At 45.4% G+C, this 19,527-nt stretch overlaps 1 protein-coding gene across 2 annotated transcripts in view; it reads right to left on the minus strand.

Annotated features, from left to right (window-relative positions):
* Nucleotides 1-19,527, minus strand: part of LOC119168354 (sushi, von Willebrand factor type A, EGF and pentraxin domain-containing protein 1) — a 68,849-nt gene that overhangs the window by 44,677 nt on the left and 4,645 nt on the right. The window contains exons 2-8 of one of the 2 annotated variants that reach the window (XM_075866935.1): nucleotides 18,344-18,557; nucleotides 14,589-14,749; nucleotides 12,876-13,083; nucleotides 10,912-11,112; nucleotides 7,882-8,040; nucleotides 5,435-5,623; nucleotides 2,484-2,660 (exon numbers count right to left, since the gene is read on the minus strand). In XM_075866935.1, coding sequence (XP_075723050.1) covers nucleotides 2,484-2,660; nucleotides 5,435-5,623; nucleotides 7,882-8,040; nucleotides 10,912-11,112; nucleotides 12,876-13,083; nucleotides 14,589-14,749; nucleotides 18,344-18,557 — 1,309 coding nt within the window. Of the gene's footprint in view, nucleotides 1-2,483; nucleotides 2,661-5,434; nucleotides 5,624-7,881; nucleotides 8,041-10,911; nucleotides 11,113-12,875; nucleotides 13,084-14,588; nucleotides 14,750-18,343; nucleotides 18,564-19,527 lie in introns of both variants that reach the window. The other variant, XM_075866934.1, reaches the window with a different exon arrangement.

Consider the following 19,527-nt stretch of genomic DNA (forward strand, 5'->3'; position numbering starts at 1 on the left):
GGATGGCCACAACTTTGCCCGTCAAAAAATTAAGGAACCGGCATGACTGAGTAAATGAATGGGGTGGGCTTGCGCGTCCCCCCCACCTCCTCAGATGTTTGCGGGGAGGGGGGTGGGGCTTCTCCTTCTGCCTTTTCGTGCGCACGCCCACGGGCACCAGAGAGCACAAGTTTCCTTGGGAATAATACGTGTACTTGACCACAGTGCGAGCGAGAATTGGTCCCCATGACTACCTGCTCAAATGAGAGAACAAAAAATCTGCCAAAACCGAGTTTCGAAAACAAAAAACAAAAGTGTTAGCTGCTTTTACACCGTTACCACATATTATTGCAAACTATTCGGCTTATTTGATCACGCCCGTTTTTGAAAAGCGAGATCATTCAATCTTTTAAATATAGGTAATTCTGAAACAAGAGCTTATTGAGTATTGGGAGGCCATTTTGGAGGCCACTGGTGTAACATTGGCAGAACAAGGCATGTACCTTTTAGATAGAACGTATTCGTGCTCACATGATTTTTTCATGAGAGTAAAACGTTGCTGCTGTTATCAAATATTGGCGATTTGCGTGCCTGGTTTTCGTCTGCCGTGGACATCGTGAATCTCTATACCTTAGAAAACTCCCGCCAGCTATTGATGATAGCCATCCTGCATTTCTGTTTCTTCATCATGCGCTCCACATTACGATGCTCTACTAAGCTATTAAATAATGTTTGTTTCTTTATTTTACTCTAAGTAAGGTTTCCTTGCATTTTCGGTCTGCATTTTCGGAACTGCAAGAATGAAATTTTTAAATGACAAAATCTGAGCGTAGTTTTCATCATCTTTCACAAACTTTAATAGATTTCTGTTTGCTTACCAGCGAGTGCTCTGAACGGTACACTGGAGTGGTTCACGAGTGGGTAAACAAGCTACCATTCGTTAGGAGTGGGCGTCATATCGTCCAGCAGTTTCCATTTCTGTTTACTGTGAATGCGCATCTCACTTTCGCAGTGACGACGACTGCACTGTTGCAGTTCTATAGTTTATTTTTCGCGCTGTAGAGCGCGGCGAGGACAGACCATGACAGCAGCGCCAACTGCATATGTGCAGCTCCCGATGAAACAAGTCGGCCAATCGCCGTGTCTGTGCGCTAACGGGTATATATGACGTAGGTAATTTGGGTTATATGAAATCATTAGTACAGCGATTTTCTTAATCATATTGTGGAGCGTTTTCTGTGTGATTCGATCATTCATTTTAAATTTTAGGTGACGTGCTGCGCTGTAACTTTCGGCTCGCGTCTTTTCAGGCGCCTCTGCTACCTATTCTGACCATTGAAAAAATGTGCTGCAAGACCTGTTTCATATTTCTATGGTACGAGTTTGGATATAACTGTTCTACCTCATTTTAATGTCGTGCCATCTGCGTTGTCAAGGGTAATTTTAGGCCATGGGAAAAGTAGTACGCCTTCTCATGTCGTCATCTTAGAGTGGATGGACATGTTGAGCAGTAAATATTGGTATTACCATTGAAACGTAAAGATGCATGAGTCTCGTGGAGGGAAGCAAAAAAAGAATGGCCCCGTATCTGCATGTCACACTGAAACTGTCATCAAAGGATGATGTTCTTGCGTATGAAAACAGTGAACAAAATGCTTGTTTGATATTCTGCGCAAGAAAATCGGTGAAGGGTATTCTTGAGGCGCTGCGTCAGAGTGCCTCGAGCGTGCAGCGGAGGCGAACGAGCGCATCGAGTTACGTCACACGTGAGGCATGAGCGCTATTCGGCGGTTATCTCGGAAAACGAAGCGCGCGGCGTACTCAACCGTCTTGGAGGTGATAAGGTGTAAAACCGAAGGCGACGGGTAGGTGTCGCCACCGTGTCGTCTTAGCAAAGCGTTGGAAACACTTGCCTTTCTGAGCATCGGGTTGCACTGTCAGCGCATCGTGATAAACGCTAATGTCCTAAGAATTACTTATGTGCGCCTTCTCTAGTATAAGGTCACACATAGAAAATATCGACGTGTTGCTATGGTGTCTCATGTATGCTAAATAATTGCTTACGAATATACAGCCACACAAGTATGAACGCTAAAACTTGAGCAATATTGGTGGGCGCTGCGGGTGGGGTCCGCCGTTTGGGGTATCGTTTGGTGTCGTTTGGGGTACCGTTAAGGGTGCGCGAACAGACAAAGGTACAGACAGACAGACAGACAGACAGACAGACAAACAGACAGACAGACAAAAATTTTTGCGTCAAAGGTCCCCAAAATGTCTATCGTCTTTAAAAAAACGAGCATGTTATGTTACACAAAATCTGGTGAGGTCACCAGGTCGTTTGTCTCATGCCGTCAGGTTCGCATGTGGGGTGGGGGGATATCAACATTCTGACAGGCGGTCGCTACCATGTAAAGACGGATGCTCTTTCTTTCACCGAACAATGCACTTTCGACAAAAGTAATACCGCACTTCACGGTGCGAACGTCCTTGATGTAAGCGCTCACGTTCGCAGACGACATCGTCACCAGACCAGCCGCCATCTTTGCAGGTCCTGGAACGACGACCTTTGAGATTGAAGCCTTTCTCGCAGTGGATTAAACAGGTGTCGTTCAGCTCCCAGGGTGCCTTGCAGCCGGTGTAGCCGCCGTTCTCTGGCGCAGGAGACGTGTCACAGGTCTTGACTGAAAGGCGGTAGTACAAAAGAAGGGCGTATTCTGTAAGGGCCTATGTACATGCTATCCGCAAAGACGCACCAGGCGTGGCCGGACCCCTGCCGCACGCAAGCGAGAAACGAAAAAAGCGTATCGGCGACACGCTCTTTCGTCCTTCGCTTGCGTGCGGCAGGTGTCCCATCACGTATGGTGCGGCTGTGCACATAGCACGTGGATTGGTTCTAAAGACAAAACTGAAGGCCGTGGTCGGTATTCCCTGAAAATGCAAGATGAGTTCACAAGAATATTGAATGCGTTGCAAAATAATAACTTTCTTAAATTAGATCTGATGTGATAGAATCGCGTCATACAGTAAAGCGAAAACATTTTTTTTGTAAAGATTGTATTTTCGGGCCGCTAGAAATTTTATAATTAGCCCAGAGATGTGAGCCTGGTTCGTCACGTGGCTTGCTGCTACATGTGTCAGGTATTGACTACGGTAATTACAGTGATCCCACATATCCACAACTGTCGCGCAAAGGAAAATGAAAATGGGGCACACTCATAGGGCTTAGTAGAAGTTACGAAAGTTTACACGAGTGAACGTGCCATTTAGAGACTTAGCACGAACATCAAGATGTCTACAGATATAACAGTCGTCCTTTCAGGAAGGAAACGAGAGAAGAGGGAAAAAGGCACGAATGTATCTAAATATAGTGACACCTGAAACATCACTGGACCTACTTTTTGTTTGGTATTGTACGAAGATCTTCAGCCCTTATTGTTGAAGTCGTAACCTACCAGGGCCGTAAGAAACGTTTGGAACAGTACGGTACGAGCTTTACGCTGACATTCCGGACAATGATTTGAAAAGCTGTGACTCATTGGGGAAAATATGATTTGGACAACTTCTCCCTAGTTGTTCCAAATCTGAAGGGATTTCGGAGCTGGGCATCCTTCTTTTATCTCGCCAGTTTTCTCTTTATTTCTTTCTCTCTTTGGTTGTTTTTCTTTTCATTTTTTGTTTTTTTGGTTTCTTCATTTCTATTTCCCTCCTGTTTTCATTGTCTTTCTCTCTCATTCTATATTTCTCGCTTGCTATACGTTTCAAATTTAGTTCGTGGTTTGTGTGGTCCCTAGCCATAGTTGTTAGTAGCATCAATTAGTACCAGTTAGTACCACAGTTAGTACCATCATGAAGGCGCTGCAGTAACAAAAAGAGAAAGGCTTCTCTGCGGCGTGAGCACGCACTCCCCAGGCTACAGATGGCTATCCCCTATTCGGTTTTGCATGAGTTACGCCAAGTGATAACGACAGCATGCGACAGCCTGGACCCCTAAAATGTTCAGCACCTGAACCTTGAGAGCATTCTACCAGCTAGCCTGCATCGCAGCTTTACTTTGCAGAACTAAAGCAGTATAGTGAGTTCTCTCATTGCTCCCTAGAGGGCACAATGCGTTTTCGCATACTGACAGCTACGTGAAGAAATCAAGGTGTGCCAAATACAGCTTCCATAAAAAAAAGGTCAATGTTCTTTGCGCATTCGCCTAAGGTGACTTGAAGGCGAAGGCCATCTTCTTTATTTTTGCGGCTAACAGCGCAAGACCGCAGACATAGACTAACCCCCGTATTCTAGAACATCCCTTCACTCAACGCACCTTCAATTGAGAAAGCCAATGGGAGCGCAGTCTCTAGGCAGGGCAAGTCACTGTATATCAGCGATAATCTGTTGCGATTCTTGAGTAGCGCAGCCTCATTTTCAGCCGATAAGTGGCGCAGTGCTCAACTCTGTCAAGTAAAGGGTGAAAGTCGAGTCGAGGAGCGTTTGTGAATACGGGGGTTAAGTTATACACGGCAGAGCACTGCCGAGTCATGAACTGTTCTGTTTGTATGATACAGTGCTGTGCCGTGTTAACTTCTAGTCTATGCCTATGATTTCGCACTGTTTGCCACAATGAATCTGCACCAACTCGACCACTTTTGAATCTTACTTTGTTTTTCTTCTCAGCCGATGTATACTGATCCTCCCACGCCCCCTCCCCCCCCCCCTCCCCTACGAAAGGTTTTTACAGATGACGTGTTTTTGCACTGCCTCTAGAATGGGATGCATTACAAGCTTCCAGCGTTGCACCTAGCCATTCACCCAATTTGAAGCCGAGCGACAACGTCATATGATGCCACCATCATGTACCATCATGATATGCGCGCTCCTGATTACGGGACAGGTTTTCGCGATCTCTGACACCATGGTGGCGTCACACGTGCAGAATCACTGGCAAGCACAGGATTGGGGAGCATGTTTACGTGGCGTAAGCCCTCGGTGGCAGCAAAGGTGTTCTGTCGTAACTAAATGACAAATAGGAAAAAAAATTTCTTTGAAACTAAGCTAGTAATGAAAAACTACTCCTGAATCTATAGTGCTGAGACCTACATTTTGGTGACATTTCAGTATCGAATTACAAAGCCTGTTGCTTACCCGTATAATTGAAACTTGCATATTGAAAATACACGGGGCCCCATCGTAAGACATTAAACACTCTGGAAAGCCATGCGGAGTCGTTTTTGATAGCTAGCTTAATTCAAAAGATATAAAGTTTTCGCCTGTTAGCGGCAGGCTGTCGCTATCACCGTCGAGAGATGGCGCTACGTTCAAGTGCCCCTCGAATCCTGGTCATAATGATTATTTTCCTCGCTCAGTCTGACGCCACCGACGTGAGGCGCTAAGGCCATCGACAGTGAGTTTACATGTTTGATGCGATACCTAAGGCTTTCGCCTTAATTAGGAAATGAATAAGAGCACGAACCTAGACACACGGTCGTGTTCCCACTCCAAGTGCCGTCACCCTGGCAGGTCCTGATGTCGGCGTCATCCTCGCCACTCTGCAATCTGTACCCTTCGTGGCACCCGAGTAAGCATTCGCCCATGTACGAGGTGTCGCATTTCTCCTCCAGGTAGCCGTGCTCGGGAGCCTGGAGGGGAGGGCAGGAGAGCGCTGCGAACGGTGGAACGGGTGAGAAGAACTGCAAGTGTCAGTCCCTATGGCCACCCGCAATCGGAGGCCTCCGCTACGACAGTCCTTCTCTGACTAATACCCGTGACACACGGGAAAAGTTAAAGTACTTTGAAGTAAACCCCTTTTGTCGCCTAAGAGGACCATTTGCAGAAAGGAGTGGCGCTGATGACACACGGCACCGGGCTACTGCTTTAGGCGGTGCCTCAGAAGAACGCTGCAGAAAAATGGCGCTGTTTGTGGAAGCAGCAAGATTAGAAATATTAAAAAGAGTCTGCGCATTTACATCACATTCAGCGACGCCGGAGCATAAAACCGTTTTTTTTATTGTCTGGTGGCTTATAATGCGCATACCTGTAATTTTCTTTCGCTTTTTTGCGTTTTTAGCAGCAACCTAAGTTCGTCTGGCAACTATGAAAAGTCGGTGTGTTGCTGTTTTTGTTTTTGATCCTCGATATGTGAGGTGCCCATGCATGTCGGGTTTTACAGGCCCGATCTTAACACACACTAAACATGCAAGCGGGACGCGCGCGACAACGCGTAGCGTGAGTGACCGTCTTATCTGAATGTCTGTGTCAAGTTGTCAATTTTGATGTGAACTTGCGCCCGTGTACGCGGAATACCGGCGTCGGTGAGGCTCTCAGCAACCGCCTGGTACACTCCACCGTTGTGCTTTTGCCCTCGCAAGGCGTCTAAATGGTCCTCCCATAGCTTTATCAGCGCCCAGGTCTCCTTTTCAGTCCACTGGACGCGTGGTTTATTCTTCACCGACTGAGCTGACTCCATTGTTACAAGATACTACGTCGCCGACACAGCAACTGCCGCTGCCAACCCTAACATGATCGCGCTAGTGACGTAATGCAGGCGTTTGAGAGTATGGACAGATTATAGGCCTTCACTTTTAAACAAATCGCACTGCTGCTGAAAATGAAAACATTTTCTCAGCACAAAAAAATACTGACAGGGCACCGCAGTGTTGCGACACGTTTTCTTCTATTGATAAATTATGCACACTGTATGCGAGAGTACTCCCTTCCTGCCAGAAAAGTAGATGCGGGATCTGCTTTTGCGAAAAGGATCTTTGCCGGAAAGGAGTTACTCCTTTGTCGTGTGTCACTGCACCCGAACGCCTTTCCGAAAGATGTCCCCTTGTCTAAAGCACTTCAGGGTGCCCGTGTGTCAGGGGCATAAAGGGCTCTCACCGCCCTTTAGCAGGCCTCACTGGTGTCCATTGCTGTAGATCTCTCGCAGGGCGGTATGTTTTTCATAGGGGTAGGCCTCCAGACTTGCAGGCCAATTTCATTAGGGAGGCCTCCGTCATTAACTTTGTAAATTGTTAAATGAAATAACGTATAAATGCGAAGAACATGCCGAGCTATTTAGCACAGGGGCACTGCCTCGCGACAGTTTTTTTTTGTTTGTTTGAAAAGCTGGCGCATGCATTACATGGTCCAGACACCTTTTTTGAGCATGTCCGGAAGACACCAGTAATGTTACAAACGCAGACACAGATAAATATTTGTCATGTGGTATTTGAGAAAGCGAATGATTTGTTTAGAAGTAGTTTTTTGCTGGGCTAGTTGGTAAATCATAGTGACGCTCTTTACTTGTGCTTCTTCGTTATTCCTGTGGTGTTCTAAGCGTCTGAATATTTCCCTGTATAAGAATACTTTGTCACTCATGAGGACGCAAATCCTAACAAAATTCTTGTTGTTGAGATTTTTGAAAGTAGACATAGTTATTGCAAATGTTAGAATATTTTTAGCGTGGGAACCCAGAAATATTGTGTCAGGAAATGAATGTATGTGCAGTCACCCCCAAATGTTTACGGAATGAAGGCTCCACTGAAATTGCGAATATCTGGTCTAGTAGTGCACGGCGAATACAGCTTGTGAGGTATGGGTCGCAGGCACTATGTCAGGCAGGGACATTTATTTCGAGACTACGTTCTCACATAACGCGGGAATGCGTAGAGCTTTGTAATATAAATCACTTGTAGGAAGTTAGAGCAGTGTGCGCGTCGTACCTCAGTGTCTTGGGACTCATGTCCCTTCTCCGAGCTCTACATGTGTTCAGATGGAATACCAGCATGCCCAAGCTCCTGTTCTTTCATTGACTGTAGGCACTTGAAGAATGAGAATTGAGAATAAATCTTCTTGTCAGAAGTTGCTGTTTTATGGGGATTTCTCACGTTGCATGGAGTAACGTTGGAAGTGAAAGCAGCCAAGTGGCGCACTCACGGACACAGGGCTTTCCGCTGACCGGATCACCGACGTAGCCTGTCTTGCACTTGCAGTCCTTAAGCGAACGGCTGCCCTCGTTTCTTATCTCGCTGTTCGCAGGGCACGCTTGGCAACGCTCGTCGAAGTAGGTCTCCTTGTAGGTGTTCGGCTTGCAGGCTGCCTTGGAAGATAAGAATAATTTGTGAACCATTTCCTTTGGCGAAGTGGATGACTGTGCGAAGCTGTGTCGCACGTACGCGTGAAAACCTGACCCCACGTTTCCATCGCAGCGCGTCAGCGCGAGGTTTTATTGATGACGTACAAAAAAGCACTAGTGAATAGCGCTAGTATAAGTGGCCTCTTTCGAATAATGTAGAAGATGTCTATACCATATCTTGCGAGGGCAACTCTATCGAGCATACACTGATAATGAATGGAACCCTGCACATGCAATGAATTCCCCCGAACTGATTATTGTTTATCATATTTGTGCTCTTCGCCGAACAATGCGTTGTTTGCCTATTCCCATATTTCCGCGGCTTGGAGGTGACGTTATTGATTAAATATTTGTTCCATTAATTTATTTATTTCATTTCTTTCTCTCTATGTTTTTGTTTTTAACAGTGAAGCCATGTGAGCCAAGGAGCAAACTCGCAGACCACGGGCGAAATCCACTCTCTACTAGAAAGTGTGAGTTCCCAACCAATAGCAAACAAGCCCAAAAACGACAAAAAAAAAGTTGAAACTTCGGTTTCTCTAGCGTAGAAACTAAACTCCCTCCACCTGCGAAACCCCATCCTTTGATTACCGCTATTTGGATTCGCTCGCAGGATTTCAAGCTGGACGGTTGTGCCCTCGCGATCTCCGACTTCAGCGTAGCTCCCGCCGACTGGTTCGCCCTCCGCGGTCTCCTGAAGCCGAGCAGCTCTCGCACTGTGGCACCCCGCCCTTGGACTGCTTCGACCGGATCCCCACTTTCCTATCTCCTTCTTTTTCTCTCTCGTTGGCTGGATGGCTTCTTCTCCGTCTATATTTCTTCTATTCTTTTTATCCCTCCTTCTTTTTCCCTATATCTTTTATTCCCCATATCCCATTCCTCTGCTGACCTGTTGAGGTGTCCTCGTAAGGAGAGACAGTTACGGGTCGGCACCTTTCTTTTCATTTCTTCTGATATAACCACTTCTCTCTCTCTTACCGCTATTTGCCGTGCGTTCCCTGGCAAATATGTGCGACCTTAAGGGTGACGGTACACGTATCGGTCACAGCGCGTCAGCGCGAGGCTTTTTGACGCGGTGCCGCGCCCTCTCCCTATAGAAAGCCAAGGCAACGCATGGTGGCGCGGCGACTCAGGACAGGCAGCGCCATCTTTAGTAGAAAAGTAGATATCGGGAATGTAGATTGCGCGTTTTCCCTTCGCTCCGATGTGCTGCCGCTTGCTGACAGGCTCGTGCAGAGAGCGCGCGCTGCGTTTTAGTCACCTCACAATGTACCGCCTGCAGCGCGGCTTCAAAAAGATCCCTGAGCTGGCCAAACACTTCCGAGAAGTGAATCGAACGAAAGGAGTAAAGCTTATTAGTCAAGCGTATGATGTGAAGCAGACGACGGAAGAGGAGGACCCCTCGAGTCACTGCGAAATGCATTTCTCTGGTCCTCTGTGGCACATATTACAAAGATGGCACATATTTGCCAAAAAACACACGACAAATACCATTATTCCAAAGATGGCGGTTCAGCAAGTGGAGGGAGCTTAGTTTCTACGCTATAGAGCAACCGAAGTTTCGCTTTCTCTCTCTATGTGTCGTTTTTGGTCTTGCTCTTTATTGGTTGTGAACTTGCACTTTCTAGTGGAGAGCGGATTTCGCCCGCTGACTGCAAATTCGCTTCTTCGCTCATCTGGCTTCACTGTTGAAAAAACAAAGAAAAAGAGCGAGAGAAATGAAATAAATGAATAAATAGAAGAAAGATTTATGAACGTAAGCTCCCAGCCCCGGGAATATGGGAATTGGCGAAAAAAGGATTGTTGGGCGAACAACGGAATTATGATAAACCATAATCAGTTCTTGGTAATTCGTTGAATGTGCAGGGTTGCGTCCATTATCAGTGTGTGTTCGATAGAGTTGCCCACGCGCGATATCGTAAAGACAACTTCTACACCATTCGAAAGAGGCCACTTATACTAGTGCTATTCATTAGTGTTTTTTTTTGTGCGTCATCATTAGAATGTAGCATGATCATTAAGGTTATTATGTCTTCAAGTGGTAGATGCTGGATATTGAGTCTTCCTCGTTAGAAAGCTGAGCAACTTCAAATGAGGTAGTGCATGAATCTCCATAATTGCCGATAGCGTGGATACTGAGAAGTGTTTGCAATTGCTTGTCGCGGTCCAATCCGTTCTTTAAGTACATGTTGGGTGTATGCTAGAGATTATGGAAATTGGGCTTTGTAGTAGTGAAACAATCGTAATCACGTTACAATATCATAACTAGTTCTGCCTCAATTAGTTATGTGAATAATAATTTTTATATGCTGGTAATTTAATACTATGTGAAGTGTCATTTAGAGCGAACAACTTCAAGAGCGTTTGAAACACTAATTAACGGAAAAACAAACAAACAAAGAAACGATCTATGAATGCATGGGGGTTGTCAAAAATTGATTGATATTCCTACAGCTAATTTTTTTTCTTCAACATGTTTCTATATCTTTCGAACGTATCTTTATGTTGCCCCTACCTTCATCTTTGGTAAGCTATTGCATGTTATTTTTGGTTTATTTAATATCTTTCTATTGACATGAGAAATGAAAATTCACAGTTTTCTTTATTGCAAGTGTTACAACCGCTGCTTTTTTTCTATTCCCTGCTGTACTAGAATGTCTTAGGTATTCTTTCTTATCGGATCTACAGCTAGCCTTTGGCTACAGGTCTGATGGGTGTTTGTTATCCGTGTATATAATGAAATAAAAAAAGACGTCCTACGTTCCATGAGAGAACAACGTCAGGCTTATGAAGCTTACGCACAAAACAGCGGCAAAATAACGACCACTCACGCGTGCATTGCCCATGAAGACCGTCCCCGTAGAAACCAGGTCCACAGAGACAGGCACTAGCTCCCGTTGCCAGGTCGCAGCCACACACGGCGTTCCTTTTGCAGCAACCCGGGTCGTCCTCTTGGCCGCGGTACGGGCTCTTGCAGAGACCGTCGCAGTTCCGTGGGCTCTCCCACGTGGTCCATCGTCGTGTGGCGCCATCTGCATAGCCGTCACGTGATTCAGTTTCACGAATTGGGGGGAAATTAGGTGTTCTCGTCGGCATTCTGAGAGGCGAAAAATATTTACGAGGAACTGGGAAGGATATCATGCCTTCCATGGACTCGACGTTGCGAAGAAATGTAGAGCGAAAAATTGACACACAACAGATCTTGGCGCTTTTTTTTCTAACTATGAGATACAATCTAGCCCAACAAGGTACCCTTCACAGGTATATTCAATGGACTTGGCGCAGTGCGAGGCGCAAAGCAGTCTTGTCTCGCGTGCTGGAGCACTGATAGCTGTGATAGCTGGTCTGTTACGGCTATAACAATAAGAGTGACGCATGAATATAAGGGCGTGGCCGCACGCGCTGAATCTAAGAAACGCGTTGCCACCAAGACTGCCACATGCGCTCACTCAATAGGAGCTGTCCGATAATTTTTTTGAGATGTACAATTATGTTCATACTGCAGGTCTTTGTCAATACTGGTCGTCATTCACCTCTAATTTTGCTTTCCAAGAACTGTTTCATTCCAAGCTTTGCAATGTATCGGTATTAACCAAGCAAGAATCGGAAGCGTTTCTGCGCAATTTAGGACCAAGAAATCATCTTTGGATTTTGTCTGGGAACATACGGTTTCCTGAAGCACAAGGACTTTCGGCCAGTTAGAGTGAAATGAGGGATCATCGCACGTCTTTCTCTTCCTCTAGCTGAAACCCTGCCCTCTCATCTAGGAATTGCACCTAAGGCTGTTACACTCCGGGTGGGTATGCAACTATCATATGCATATGAAGACGCCCCATACCCATTCCGCAGTAATTGCCCATTGTCGTACAAATTTAGGTACAGTATTATTTTATTCGCTGTAGGATGAGTCTGATGTGTAATCACCGTCTGGCAGATTCTTTAGCATGCGATTGCAGAGGCTGGGATCTGTTACTATGAGTGTCTCAGTGACCCAATAGGTGTAAGAGACAATCACAGCAAACGGCTTTCAATGTTGATTTACATTGATGGCACTTTAACTCGAAACGCTGCTCATAAGGCATCACACCATGCGGCTCTTAATGATCCGCTTCATGCTAAAAGCGTGTATGGAGGTCTTTGTCTGTAGGAGACGCAGCTGAAGGAGGCTATCTATGATCGCCTGGGTAACGAGAAATTTAGATAGGCTAATTTCTTTGCAATAGGATTACTCTAGTGAACGATAAACTAAGAATCAGTTGAACTGATGTTCATCAACCGATGTATCAGTGCCATTGTTTGCTGAGTGAGTGGTTTCATAACATTGTATTGAATGTTTGTCCAATAAAATTCTTCTGCGTCGTTGTGATGGTTTAACGCCGTTGTCCTTTCAACCAATGTACTTGTATTTGAAAGTGCACTCATACTACAATTTTCGTAATGGACACAAAGGATTTCACCCGCATGAGCATCGGTACCTTTCCGACTTTTAATAAGGAGAAATAAAGCATCAAACATCGTCAGTATGGCTTAAAATGGTTACCCTCAGCTAGACGAGCACACTGAGAAGTCGACGCCGCAAGATATGCTACCGTATTTACACAGTTACAACGTGCAGCTTTTTTTTGTCGAAAGTGCATGCTTGTTAGATTGTGGCACATACTTTTTCACTGTATGCTGTAGCTGAATTTTTGCTTTTGGTTCATGTAAGTAAGTGCGTGTTGGAATCGGGGAGCGCGATGCGAATTGAATAAATATGGTATGTGTCGGGTGGGGCGTTAGGCTTTGGGTCACTTGCCCGGGTCGAAGCTTCTAAGGAACTCCATGACGGTTTCACATTCGAACAGGTGGTCTGGGGACGACGCAATATCTGCGAGGGCTCGCCTCATGATGCTTGTTCCAATGGCGAATACGAAGATCTCGACTCCAGCATCCTTTAGGTGGTTCGCCTCTGTCACCGGATCTGGACCCACTGTCGGAAGGCCATCTGTCACTAAGAGGAGAACCTGCGCATCGCAATGATGATCCAAGACTGGCCCGTCAACGTTTGCCTGGGTTATATGGTAAGGCATTCATCAAAATCATCATAATCATCATAGCAATCAGGAGCGTCACAATAATTTAATTTTATGTGTGCGACAGGATAAAGTCATCTCCTAATGACCTCGAACTGACACAGTGCTCTTGCAAGGAACCGTAAGGTTTGAGCATTACTCAATCTTGGATGTGCTTTCTGAGCACTTTGTTGGTGCAGGATTAGAATATATAGTGGCGTATTGAACTTTCCCGCAATAAATTATACGTTGCGTACGGCCATAAGTTTAGCAATAGCATTTAAAGACCTAATGTATTGCATCGTGATTTCTGTAAAGCAGTAATTGTGAAGTGAATCGTAGTATATAACGTTCTTAGGACGTTCATCGTACTACTCACGTTTAGCCAACGCCTACTAGGAAATTGTCTTAGCACTTGTATGTAGCGCATCTCACTTCTTACAAAACAAGTGAGAGCCGAATGATTATATCGGTTTACTCCATAAAAATGCAACAGGACACTGTAATCGCCGCCACTGTTGCAAGCATGGTGAATAGGTGCGATTGCTTTGGAACCAAAACCATGCAATGCGTCGAACAGTCTTTCCCTCATAGTACGTCTTTCACTCTGTAAACACAGAAAACAATACTGTGCGCTCTTTTGACCTCGAAGAGTGGCCAATGTCAATGTCCCTTTCCTCCTCGCGTGTGCGTCATCATAGCAACAGACATGCGCAATGTTAATTGGTTCTCCTTTACCCCACACCCAATTTCGTTGGTTTACTAGAACGACGAGCCGGTGGGCATGCGCTCAACTTTTGTCAGGTGACTCAACGCCTGCTATACGATTCCCCGGACAGCATTCCGGTGCTTTCCGCTTGGGGCGCTGACGGCACATGCTTTCGGTGGTAGTTGCTGCTATCGCTGTGAGCTCGGTTTCATCGCTTTCTTCGTCGCAATTTCGTTTCTTACTCGAAATGAAACTCTTCTCAGCGTTCGAAAAAAAGTGCAAGTAGACAAGAAAGTTTTGCCATCACTGCCTCATCTGTTCTCGTTTTCAGATTAGTTTAGCAGTATTCACCGCAACCACTCCAGAACAGGTGGAGGAGCACATGGGAATATCGACTGAAAGCAACACAAATATACGTGACATTTCAGTCCCTATTACTTCTTTGCTTTGTTGCTTCTCAATGACATCAAGCCTATGGCTGAAGTTGTAAAGGGCCCACTCGAAATTCGGGGGTATCTGGCAAAGAAAAAACACGATATGGTTTCGAGGCACGCCATGTATTTGAACACGCAAGCTCAACATTGATGGCCTGGGATAACACTCACTTAAATTTAAGTGAAGATGCACATTCAGTCGACATAAATATAAGATCACTGTGACCTATAGTCGAACCCACGGCTTCGAGCTTCGCTGCTTGAAGGCGTGGACAATGAGCTGCTGTACTGCTATTCATGTTGAAGGGGCTCACCTTGGCCGCGTGCTCTCGGCTGTTCTGGAATATCTTTCGAACTTCTTGCAGGCCGGCGCCCGTGTTGGTGCCGTGATAGTCGGCTACGTTGGCTGCGCTTTGCCTGAGCCTCGATAGCTGACACTTGTTTCCAGGCTCCTTGAGGAAGTCGGCATGCACGACTGAGGGGAATAAAAGAAAGAAAGGATTGTGAGAGAGCAGGTGAAAGGAGAGGGCGAAGCATGTGCAAGCGTTGAGGTACGTGCGACCAAAGAATATGCTGGCAACAAGCCTTGCGTCGGTCAAAAACGTAGAGGAAAGATGCTATGTCACACTTCCCCTTCCGAGTTTTAACAGGAGATAGTCTCCCAAATCTATAACTATTGTCTACGAGGGACGTATTGTATATTTTATATTTGATATGAGTGATGTATTTTCGCCATATGACTGAATTAAGTTCCACAATGGATGAACACAAGCGAATGCCCACAGAACGTTTTTTTTTTACAAATTGTTTCCTTCATATGGCACTGGCTGACAAAAAATGTGCCGCAGAGCAGGATAGGAAATGATTCGCGTGGCTGTACATAAAATTCCCAGGTACCCACATCTCTCGTGAATGTTCGCATGTTCTCACATTTGTGTGTTGTATATTCGTAAAACACATGGGCAATATAGGGCGCCTTTTATAACTAGAAAAACTTCAGAAAAAAATCGTCTCTGATAATACTTTTAAAATCCATCCGTTCAAATGCACCAAGTGGTGGACTTTGCCTGCAACAAGGCAGGTTTTCTCAGAATGAACGAAAATTTACTTATTCATATTTAACTATATAAGCTACGGTACACCGCTATGGTATACACGGTGCTACTGAGAAATAGGGTCCACTGAGAATGCAATAATGCATTATCAAATCATAGGATGTCACTCGGTAACGCTGACAAGACCAAAAATAAGCAGTACTCTAAAGAGGAAAAAACAAAAACTTCTACAGTGATAAAGTGCAAAAAGAGGACGTCCCCCATGTATGCATGGGGATCACGTGTACACGAGTTCATTAATACATGAAGCCTCGTACAATGGACTGCGATAAGGTGGATCTCCAATATAGCGTAACAAAAAACAAAAAAGTTACATAATACCAGGAATGCCACATGTGGTTATATGGCAAGCAGGTAATAATAATAATAATAATAATAATAATTTTTATTTCCATCAGCGATGGAGGAGACTGCGGGTAAAAGTTGCTTGAAGGCACAAGCAACTTGACAGAGGCCCGCAGCCACCCCTACAGTGCAGGCAGCGATGGCAAACATTCACATAAAGAGAAAAAAAAAATCACAAGAAACACATATTCGGAATACAGATATGTCTAAAAAAAAACACATCAGTAAGGAAGAATGAAAAAAGCAATATTTTACACTATTTACTATGTTAGCATGAATTGATGAAATGCTCGCGCAGTGTTCGTGCAGAAGTTATTTTCAATTCAATGTGTAATTTATGAAATGAATTTAAAAGGGTTGGCAGCGTGTATGATAGCTTCTGCATAGAATAGCTTGTCCGCGCAGTGACCACCTTCCACTGTTCTATGTAACGAGTGCCGTATGAATGGGTGTTTTTGGCAAGATGAGATAACTCGTGGAAAAACTTTAGGTTTTCCTTTATCTCTCGTTTGAACGCTATACTTAACTTGTAATTGTATAGGGTAAACACGCGGATGACATTTCCCTTCAAGAATAAATCTGAAGTATGGGAATTGTAGGGTACATTGAAAAGCGCCCGTAGAAATTTTTTCTGCAGTACATGAAGTCTTTCAAGATTTGTATATGTCGTCGTACCCCATACCAAAAAACAATAATACAAGGAAGAAAAAAAGAGCGCATTGTAAACAAGAAGCTTTATTTTAAAAGGTAATATCAATCTGTGACGCGCCATCATACCAACCACACGAGATAGCTTGCCTAAAACTGATTCGATGTGTAAATCCCAAAGCATATTTTGTGTGAAGGTAACTCCCAGTATTTTCACACTACTCACTATTTCTATTGCTTCATTTGTGTAAAGAAGGGTGATGTGATCGCAGGTTATCTGCTTAGATTTTGGTCTGAAAATCACGGCTTTTGTCTTTTTAGTATTAATTTGCAAAACGTTTGCTGCTGACCAGTATTCAAACTATAAAACCCTCTAACGTCTTAATAAGAGACGGAGAATCTTTGGCGTATGGTATATGCTTATTCGGTTTTAGTGAGTGAGAAAAATGCAAACTCTTTCACAGAGAACAAAATATAAAGATATAACAACAAAGAGGATAACCTGTTGACAAGTGACAGCACTAAGATCCGGGAAATTAATTATCACGGGAATAAATGAGCCGGAAAAACATTAAGAGGCAGATAATAAAAACATTGGAATATATGTGGTAATGCTTTAGGTATAAAAGCTCTGTGACCATCATACGTATGTGACAAGTTGGTTTTTATGCGTTTTGCATCTGTTACTCGTCAAATGCTGATTAACTGTTGAAGTGTCTTTTTCTCGTTTGTGTATTCCCATGGAGCAGGTCGTCCACCGTTCGCAAATCTTCGCCGCATTCTCGCAAGCACGCCTCTGTCACGCCGCCACTGCGTTGCGATCACCTGGCCTCCGGGCCACTCGGGGCTCGATCGCGGGGAACGAATACGCTTATGAAGCTACCCGAGCTCTCGTCCACCGGGCTCGTCCTTCCACAAAGTACCAACCCTCGCGAATTAATGCGCCTGAGCGAGAGATGATGGTCTCTTCTTTTCCCGACCATGCGAGGGAGAGAGTGGTTACCTTCGGAGAAATCCTACTGTACAGCCGTATAAGGCCCTGCTTAAACACCCACCTCCCAACATGTTCCCTTAAGAAACAGCAATTATACTACTCGACGATTATTACACACACGCACTTTCTCCTGTCCTTCACCGTACAGCTGTATTTACTCCGCCGTCCACTCACCCCAACGCAAGGCATGCAGTGCACTTGACGCTTAGCTCGACCATATCCTATGGTACTGTCCCGCAGCTACTCATACAATAAAACACAGCACAAATCCGACATTTACAATGACCATTGTCGAGGAGTTGGAGGTTTTGCCTCTCAACACGTGCTCGGAATACCATCTCTGGACTGTCCGGCTGGCCGAAGACGCCATCAGTACTCAAGGTTTGTCCGCCGCCTGAGGAAAGGGGGTTAAGGAGGGGACCGGGAGCCGCATTCTAGCCAGGACAGACGCTTCAATAATGTTTCTCTCACTGACTTCGCCAAGAAGAAAAATCTATAGGACGGTTTTAGTTCCACAATCGATCCACAATCACATCTGCATGTTCTACTTGATATTTAAAAACCAGGTCCTTGTTTTCTTCATGTAGCGCTTTCAGACAGGAAGCAGTATACACCAGTTGGATATTTGCATTTTCCTTTTTACTTTACACGCTTCCACTTTGCATTCTTGAACGCATGAGAAAGTCGCACCGTTTAATTGCGCTTCAAACGCCACGCGGCGTCTGCGTCGGTATCACGGTGTAAGATACAAATCTTACACCGTGGTCGGTATACAACACTGATTGCGCACAGCCATCGCGGCCATCATTTTCGGCAGCGTTACGAGACGCACGCCTGACTGAACTGGACATGCACAGATGCCCCACCCTTGTAGCTTTTTTTTTCCTCATTGCCTAGAACACTTGTCTTGTTTGCTAGTGAAAAGTGGTCATTGCAACCCTTGTGCAAAGAAACGTGTGGTACCCACCAGCCGTGTCACTGAATGACACGATAGCGACTCTCGTGGCATTGGCCATCACGTCAAAGTGACTGACGAAGCTGTCCACGAACGTCAGCTCTGTCTCGAAGCCCGCGTGGCCCACGCTCCCGGATCGGTCAAGGAGGAAGACCAGGTCCGTACCAGTGGCGTTCATCCTTGCCCAAGGAAAGTGCGAGGCATGGGAGTGGTCCGCGTCGTCCTCCTGAAACTTAGTTGGAGGGAGGTAGAGAAGTGTCGCGAGTTGGAATCTAAGCATACCCGAACGATTAAAAAAAATGCCCCCACCTCCTCGAAGGGAATAGAAGAAATGCGTATGCACTGCGTAGCGTCCATAACGGCGTTTCGCTCAGGAGAACACGGCGTTAGAAGAAGAATGTTTTTTTTTCTTACACTGTGTGGCAAATAGCGCCATGCGCAGCACGCGGCCTTTTTCTGTCATGAGAAACGCGGTATGCACTTCCAGCTCTAGTAGCTAGCGTGCACGGTTAAACACAAACGCTACACAAACGCAACACAAACGCTACAAACGCGTTTCACGCACTGCATTGAGGCGGTGGCAAGTCACGTTCAAGCCAAGAAGGTGGGGGCTCCGGTTGCTACACTTGGTGACAACTTTTCTTGGCATTGGAGGAAAGCTACAGAGCCAAATCGCGTGCATCCTACCGCCATTTAAAGTAGTTCCACAATAGAGCTTATATTTTCAAAGTCAAATATAGAAATTCCTGCGTTATTTTTTTCGTGGAGCTATTCGAGACAGAACGCAGGTCACAGCAGTAAGATGTTCGTAGTTCTTTTTATTTTCTCGTTGTGAATTCACGTTGAGCGCGCGGGAAAGTTGCTGCCTTTTTACGTGTAGCTCAAACACTGAGCGGCATCTGCGTCTACATGAAACGCTGCTGGTGCTCCTCCGTCACTTTCCGTAGCGTTACGAGACGCGCGCCACATCGGACTACTTGGCGTATTGCTACAGGTGCCGAAGCTCCGCCCCCGTGGCTTCCCCTTCAGTGCCAAAAAAGTTGTAGCCGAGTGTACGGGCGAAGATAAGCGCGCGCGCCTGCAGCTGTTGCTATGGCAGAGGGCGGTGGACGGATCACGACCGACGCCTGATATAGCCCGACTAAGAAATACATTTGCACTTAAAAATACAGAAAAACAAAAAACATCAAAAACAA

The sequence above is a fragment of the Rhipicephalus microplus genome, chromosome 6, assembly GCF_043290135.1.
Source record: "Rhipicephalus microplus isolate Deutch F79 chromosome 6, USDA_Rmic, whole genome shotgun sequence".
Taxonomy (NCBI): domain Eukaryota; kingdom Metazoa; phylum Arthropoda; class Arachnida; order Ixodida; family Ixodidae; genus Rhipicephalus; species Rhipicephalus microplus.